The sequence below is a fragment of the Vipera ursinii genome (assembly GCF_947247035.1).
Source record: "Vipera ursinii genome assembly, chromosome: 2".
Taxonomy (NCBI): Eukaryota; Metazoa; Chordata; class Lepidosauria; order Squamata; family Viperidae; genus Vipera; species Vipera ursinii.
Genome location: NC_139513.1, coordinates 192,248,050 through 192,255,486, shown reverse-complemented (window position 1 = coordinate 192,255,486; position 7,437 = coordinate 192,248,050). Strand labels below are relative to the sequence as shown.

The window sequence follows — 7,437 nt, the reverse complement described above, 5'->3', positions numbered from 1 at the left end:
TTTTGTTTCATAAATCATTTTGGTGGGGAAATGAGACATGTCACCACGTTTCATAAAAATGACTCATTATTACTACAATTATTTAGAGTCAGACATTCCTAAGAATCTTTTGTGTTGTAGATTGCAAGGGAGATACCTTCTGATTCCTGCATTGAACTGCTTCTGAATACGTGGGTTCTGTTTTATAATCGTAACTAATGCAGGGATTGGAATTATTGCATGAACAATGTTTTTTTCTAATTCCAGCATTCTCTCAACAATGGTTCACTGAATATCTTTGAACAAGCCGAGCGTGAAGGAATGCTATTTCTTTCATGCTAGCTTTCATAAACCACATTCACAGACCTGTAATGGTTTTGGCTTACTATACTGTGTTAACTCACAGTGGGTTACATTAATTACTAGTTAAACTCAAGCGACAGCTTAATGCGTTGCATGAAACTGGTGGATAACGTGATTCGGCCTCCGAGCCTGGCAAAACATAACAAGAGTTAGGAATCAACTTGGATTCCAAAGTACTTTGTTGAGATGGCAAAAAGCCACAGGTGCCAAACCGAACTAACTGATTGATAAATCCACACAGCGATCAATCTAGCATGGCGATTCAGGCCAAACAAGCATTTTGAGGGGTTTGGGGGAGGCCACCGAGTGAGGCTGAGGAACTGTGGCGGGAGAGAACAAAGAGTCTTTCTCTGAAGCGAGCGCAAAACAGGGCGGTCGGGAGGGAAATGGCGCCGGGCTCGGGGCTCTCCACTCCCGACACAAGGCCTGCGTGCAGCCACCCCCTCCGCCGCCGCCTGGCGCTCTGATTCGGTGTTGGCCCCGGAGGTCGGGCCTCGTCATTATCATACCGGGCTGTATAAAGGGCAGAGCCGAAGGGGCCTGCCTTCTCACCTCCTCACTGCACCGCGGAGCTGAGTAAGGTCAGGACCTCTTGGGTAAGCGCTCGCTTTTACCGCCGGCGGCGGCGGGGGCGGCAGGAAAGCCCCTAGTATTGCGACTTTGCCTGGCGGTGGCGGGGACGCTAACCGGCGCTCGAGAGGTTCAGGCAAAGAGCAACGTGGCGAGGGGAGCCGGCCGGGCACCGTCCCCCGCCAGAGCCGGCTTTGTGCGTTGCTGGGGGCCGGCGGGGAGCGCTTATACTGCAAGGGTCTTCAAACGTGGCCCTTTTATGACTTATGGACTTCGACTCCCAGAATTTCTTAGCCAGCATGCCTGGCTGAGGAATTCTGGGAGTTGAAGTCCACAAGTTATAAAAGGGCCGAGTTTGAAGACCTCTGGCTTATATAGACTGTAATGGGCGCCGGGCGAGACTCGGAACTTGGGAGCGGAATCTTGCATTGGGTGGGCTGGGAGCGGCAGCCGCGGAACCGGGGGGGGGGCGCGTTTGCGGCTCGCGTCAGCCGGCAGGACGAGAACAAAAGTTTCGAGGAGGCTTCACAGGGGGGAGAAAAATCTTCCGCAAAGGCAGCTGCCCCCTCCCACCCCCCGCCCGCCCAGAAACACTCGCAGGTGTGGAAGGCGCCGCAAGCCGCCCTGGACTCCGAGCCCGTCTGGGGTTTTTCTTTCCCTTCCGCGAGGCTTAATTTGCCTGCCGGGCGTGAGACTTGCGCGGCTCTCGCCTCCGAAGGAAAAGTTTTCTTGGGCGGCGGCGGCGGGGGTGTGTGTGAAGTAAGTTGGGCGAAGGATGAGAAACGTTTAATCTGCTCCGCAATAGTTTATAAAAAAAAAATCTGGTGGAGGAGGTGGGAGGTTTTGAAGTTTCTGGAACCGGTGATGAAGTTTGCGTCCTCTTTCTTTTTTTTCTTCTCAGGAACGGTTTTTCCAGCGGCGAAGATGGTGAAAGTTGGTATCAACGGGTGAGTCGGAGGAGGAGGAGGAGGGGGCGGACGTGCAACCCGTCCGCCTGAGTATGGCAGGCAGGGAGGGAGGGAGGGAGGGCGGGCCCGGGGGGAGGGGCAACCCTCCCATGAGAGCTTGAGTAACTTTCTGGCCAATAGAGGGGGGGGAGCTGGGGGGGGGATGGCCAATGTTGCTGTCCAGGCTGAGCCTCTTTGCAGATCTTGGGAGCCTCCAGCCCAGCATTCCTTTCCTCTCCAAGGACATGTAGAAGTCATCCTGGTCCTTCCCCCCCCCCCCTACACCCTTTGCAGCAGCTGTTTCAAACCGAATCTGCTTGTGTCCTCCTTGGCACACTTTCCCACTCCCGCTGGCACCCTGTAAATGTTTTAAGGCTGCCATCTTTGGCCTTTTGATTTTGACATGGCTCTGGGACTAGTTGAAGCACATGGAGAAGGCTGGCGGCCACAATGGGTCCAGGAAACCCCGGGCTGACTCATTTTCCTGAACATTAATTGCTTAGTCATTCCCAACAGGAAGCCACCGTAGTTCTTCCTCTTGCTCTCTGTCGCTTTTAATTCTACATATTTTCCCCTCCTATCTTTCTTTGGGTGCTGCAAACGTAGAGCATCTCATTATGTCTGCAGGGAGGATTATATATCTTTCAGTCTGAAGGGCCTATTGAGAATGTGACCTTCTTGCTCTTTGTAGCTGTAATCAGATAACTCCCAACTCCAGCTCCAGCTATCTGAGAGGACAGGCTCTAAAGTTAGTGTTTGACCTTTCAATAGCAGGATGGGGAGTGTAAAGGAGGGAGTTTCAAGTAGCATTCTCTATGAAAAACAAATGGGCAGGTGCAACTCAAGTTCTGCCTAAGTAATACTGGGTCAGTGTAAGGACTGATAATGAAATAACGGACTGATTTTGGGAGGTTGACAGGGAGGATGTATGATTTCTTGGGCAGAGTTTTGGGTGTCTTCCCTGAAAACCCTCTAGTCTTGAATTTCAAAGGTGAGAAAACCTGAAGCATTCTTAACTAGGTAGATAACTCTTACAGACTTCCCACAAGGCAGGCAGCCTTCCACAGCTGTAAAATTGTAAAAGCTTCAGTTCCCATTTATTCCTTTGATAGTCATGAAAATCTGTCATAGCTTTTAAAAGCGCACACACTCATCAAACATTTTAGAGCAATTGCTGACTTAAGAAGGGAATCCTTTCCAAAAAGTGGGTTTCGAAGGAGGATGACCACAAGTTTGGGGAAGGGAAGATATCCAGTTTCCGGCAAGGATGCTCTTTGTTTCAAATACAAAGGAGTCACATGATCCTGTAAAGCCACATACTGTTGTAAGGCTCTGAAGTATGTTTCTGTAATGGGCAGAGTCGCATCCCTGCCCACCTCCTTTTTTAATTGGCCTCTTACCTCTGCAAAGAAACTCAAATTTTCTGAGCTGTATCCTACCAGTCTTTATTATGGTATTCGTAGATGATTGCTCTGTAACCCTGGTGAGTGTCTCCAGTTGAATTCTGTAATTTGCTAAGAGTAGAACAAATCAAGCATGGAACTCCAGCTGTATATTTCGAAGACAGTTACATAGTCCCTGTAAGGATGTTCTCCATTTAAAATACAAGAGGCTCAAATAAATATTCAGTGTTAAAGCAGAAAGTCTAACTTGTTCTGCCCAGAACTAGATCAAAGTTTAGGGATTAAACCAGAAATAGGTACCAGATATCTTAAGTGTTTTGTAGTACAAATTTCACCTTTATTTTGCATAGTCACTGCAAATATGTTAATGGGTCAGATTTCTGCAGGACATTGTTATTTGTCTAATATTTTGCCACTAAATATATACCACCTGACTCGGTAATTCTAAGCAGTTACTCCAGTCTGTTTGTTTTCTTAGCCAAAAAGGTGGTCCTTTATGCTTTCTCAAACTGCTTTTCTGCTCTTCCGTACATGTTGAGCTGAATTAATTCTCTTAACCCATTCTGGAGATAACAGTGTTTTTTATATTTTTCTTCCTTTAGTTTTGGCCGTATTGGCCGTCTGGTCACCAGGGCAGCATTCAGCAGTTCTAAGATCGAAATTGTCGCCATCAATGACCCATTCATTGATGTCAACTACATGGTAATAACCCTCTGTTGTTCACAGGGCCTGAGTTTGTCTGCTTTTTAAGGCAAAACAAGATACACTTGATCATAGAAACATATATTGACAAATAACACGGCTCTTCAATATTCTAAAAACTTGTCCCAGTAAACTACATTGAGTTAATGTTATGTGTCTTAATTTCAGGTGTACATGTTTAAGTATGACTCTACTCATGGCCGCTTCCGTGGCACTGTCCAAGCTGATAATGGAAAACTTGTCATTAATGGACATGCCATCACTGTTTTCCAAGAGTGAGTAACATCCCCTCCATTCAGGTTTTCCTTACTTGTGTAGTCTATTTCTTGCCTGCAGAGTCTAAGCTGATCCTTCTGTCTCCTTGCTAGGCGTGATCCTGCAAACATTAAGTGGGGTGAGGCTGGTGCACAGTACGTTGTGGAATCAACTGGAGTTTTCACCACCACAGAGAAAGCCAGCGTAAGTATCTGTTACAAGAGGAAGGAGCATTTGTACAAATTTCTGCTGTAAAGAGAGGTGTTCTGATCCTGATATGAAAATGGGATGCCATCTGGATTCATAAGTGTTTTGTATTTTATTTCCACGGGGTTGTAAAGAGTGGGGCATGACTTTGCAACTGAACAACAGAATTTCATTTTATTTTTTTTTAGAATTTAATGTGCTATATACCTATGCTCAAAACTCCCCATCTTCTGGGCAGGAAGTAGATCCATTGATGGAGCGCTGTGGTGAAACAATATTTTTGGCATTTGGACATGGCTATTTTAAAGTATTTATCTGCTTAGCCATCTGAACCATGAGATGGGTGGCAAATAAATTCGATAAATAAAATAAAACACTCAAAACATTTCCATCATGTTAAAAGAGAAATCCAGACAAAAGAATCTGCATAACAATGTGTGATTAGATTATTCTTAAGACTGTTGCTTGCTATCCAGTCTTGGATTATATGTATGTTTTCAATAGGAGGTAAAATGTTACTCTTTTTCCTTATAGGCTCACTTGAAGGGCGGTGCTAAACGTGTTATAATATCTGCCCCATCAGCTGATGCTCCCATGTTTGTGATGGGTGTCAATCATGAAAAATATGAAAAATCTTTGACGGTTGTCAGGTGACTATAGGGAGAAACGGGGGGGGGGGAGCAAGCTCTATTGCCAGATTAACATGGGGTGCAGAGTATCTTCCAGAATGGTCCATGTCCATCCATTGAGTGCTTCTTTCCTTTTTTTTCCCCAGCAATGCTTCTTGCACTACCAACTGCCTGGCACCACTGGCCAAGGTCATCCATGACAACTACGGCATTGTGGAAGGTCTTATGGTATGTGAATTGCACAGGCCTTTGCTCACAGGTGTCTAACTCGTCACGTGATGTGACATGATGTATCGTGACTTTTTTTGCATTGCCAGAGCTGGGGTGGATGGGGCTGCCGCATGATGCCCCCCTGCCTTAGCTAGTTCCTCTCTTTCTCCAACACGTAAAAGAATTCAGAATTGTGTTGCTTAATGGTGAAATATTAAATGTGAGAGGTGATCATGCGTGCAACAGCTTCCTGTGGTACTTGGAACAAATATTCAACTTCAGGTGGTAACAATGGTCTACCTTGCTTCTTCTATTTCAGACCACAGTTCATGCCATCACAGCCACACAGAAGACTGTGGATGGCCCCTCTGGGAAGCTGTGGAGAGATGGTAGAGGAGCAGCTCAGAATATCATCCCAGCATCCACAGGTGCAGCCAAGGCTGTGGGCAAAGTCATTCCTGATTTGAATGGGTAAGCCTTCCTGAGCACAAAGTGCAACTGATCCAAGTCCTAGGCCAAAACAAGGACTATTTATATCTTAGCCTGAGTCTTTTCCTTCGTTCACAGGAAGCTCACAGGAATGGCTTTCCGTGTCCCAACTCCAAATGTTTCTGTTGTGGACTTAACATGCCGCTTAGACAAGCCAGTGAGTATTCTTACAGTATTTCTGAGCCTGCTTTACTGCTAGTACAAGATTGGAGTTCAAAAAACTAGATCAGCAGAGATTCAGAAAACTCATGTAATGGTTAACCAATGCTTTGGCAGTCCAAATCTGATAGTCCTTCTATGTTTGGGGGAGTTTATTCAAATTCAATTATGGGAGGGTGGGTTGCTAGATTGGGGAAGGCTGCTCTAAATTTATTGCCATCAAATTCTTTGTAACTTAAGTTAGGAGTGGGGAACTTGTCCTCAAGATTTTGAACATGCTTTTTGCCCAGGCTGTCTGTCTGAGTACTGGATATTGGTGAGAATGAATTGACCATAAGCTTGCTACACAATAGGAAAGTGGTGCAGAATTCAGTTATTTAATATTCCTGTCTCCCTCACTTGCTTTCTTAGGCAAAGTATGATGATATTAAGAAAGTTATAAAGACAGCTTCTGAAGGCCCAATGAAGGGTATTCTGGGATACACCGAGGACCAGGTAAATTTTCTGATGATACAAAAATAACTCTCGGGTCCATTGGAGCATTTTGCAACAATTGTAATGTGATTAGAAATCTGACAATAGTTTTTAGGTATTATAGACATGACTGTATGTAGTCATAAAATATGCTTTTTCTTTGTTTAATCAACCAGTCCATCTAGGTTCATTTGATTTGGCTCATAAATATACATGGAGGCTTAAATTTGAGACTTCACTCTTCAGTGCTTATCTTTGTGGATTATAACATCTACTTCTTCTCCCACAGGTGGTCTCTTCTGATTTCAATGGCGATACCCACTCTTCCATCTTTGATGCAGCTGCCGGCATTGCTCTTAATGATCATTTTGTCAAGCTGGTCTCATGGTAAGAGATGGAAAGGGGTAGATGATGGCTGTTAGTTGGCTTATTGGATTTGGGAAGAGATGGAGGTGCAATGTTTAATATTCTGCAGAATAGCAGAGGTGGGAGCATGTGATGGCAAGCAATGGCTTCATGCCGCTCTTTTTCTTCTGCTATTTTTCTCAAGACTAAAAGAAAATTTTCTTTCTTAGGTATGATAATGAATTTGGATACAGCAGTCGTGTGGTAGACCTGATGGTTTATATGGCATCTAAGGAGTAAAGACTGTACGGTTATCTTTTTCTTACAACTTGGCTCTGTATTTTGCAGTTAGAGGCACTTTGTTCCATCTGCCTCTTGAGGAGGTAGAGAGGCTGGAAGAAACGTGAATGTTTCAGTAACATCTCCCCTCTTAATAAAATCATCACTGTCTTGAACAATTTCTTCTCTTGTGTGGCAATATTGGGACTGGGGTTGTAAATGCAAAAGGAGGCTTTCCAAAGTTTAAGATCTAGCTCACATTTTACAATACTCCCACAACATATTTGCGGGCCCCAGGATAAGAGCTGCCATGTGAAAATGCCTTACTTTACATTTATGAAGAATCCCTTTTTTAATCCTGGAGTTTGGCTTTATTAGGAAATATATTTGGCACAGGCCTTTATAACTTCTAGAATCCATTTCAAA

General features: G+C 44.9%; 1 protein-coding gene across 1 annotated transcript; it reads left to right on the top strand.

The window, feature by feature from the left end:
* Nucleotides 1–746: 746 nt before the first annotated feature.
* Nucleotides 747–7,190, top strand: GAPDH (glyceraldehyde-3-phosphate dehydrogenase). The gene is made up of 12 exons (XM_083352832.1): nt 747–938; nt 1,814–1,859; nt 3,865–3,964; nt 4,133–4,239; nt 4,333–4,423; nt 4,961–5,076; nt 5,202–5,283; nt 5,585–5,736; nt 5,833–5,911; nt 6,325–6,408; nt 6,677–6,774; nt 6,963–7,190. Exons 2-12 carry the CDS (start codon nt 1,837–1,839, stop codon nt 7,030–7,032), a joined length of 1,002 nt encoding a protein of 333 aa, XP_083208958.1. The 5' UTR covers nt 747–938; nt 1,814–1,836; the 3' UTR covers nt 7,033–7,190.
* The last annotated feature ends 247 nt before the right edge of the window (nt 7,191–7,437 follow it).

What these genes read in the sequence shown, in the direction of transcription:
- GAPDH (XM_083352832.1), top strand. Translation starts at nt 1,837, where the DNA reads ATGGTGAAAGTTGGTATCAACGG. An exon ending in AAATCTTTGACGGTTGTCAG is followed by an intron (nt 5,077 to 5,201) that starts GTGACTATAGGG and finishes TTTTTTCCCCAG; the next exon opens with CAATGCTTCTTGCACTACCA. An exon ending in TTTGTCAAGCTGGTCTCATG is followed by an intron (nt 6,775 to 6,962) that starts GTAAGAGATGGA and finishes TTTCTTTCTTAG; the next exon opens with GTATGATAATGAATTTGGAT.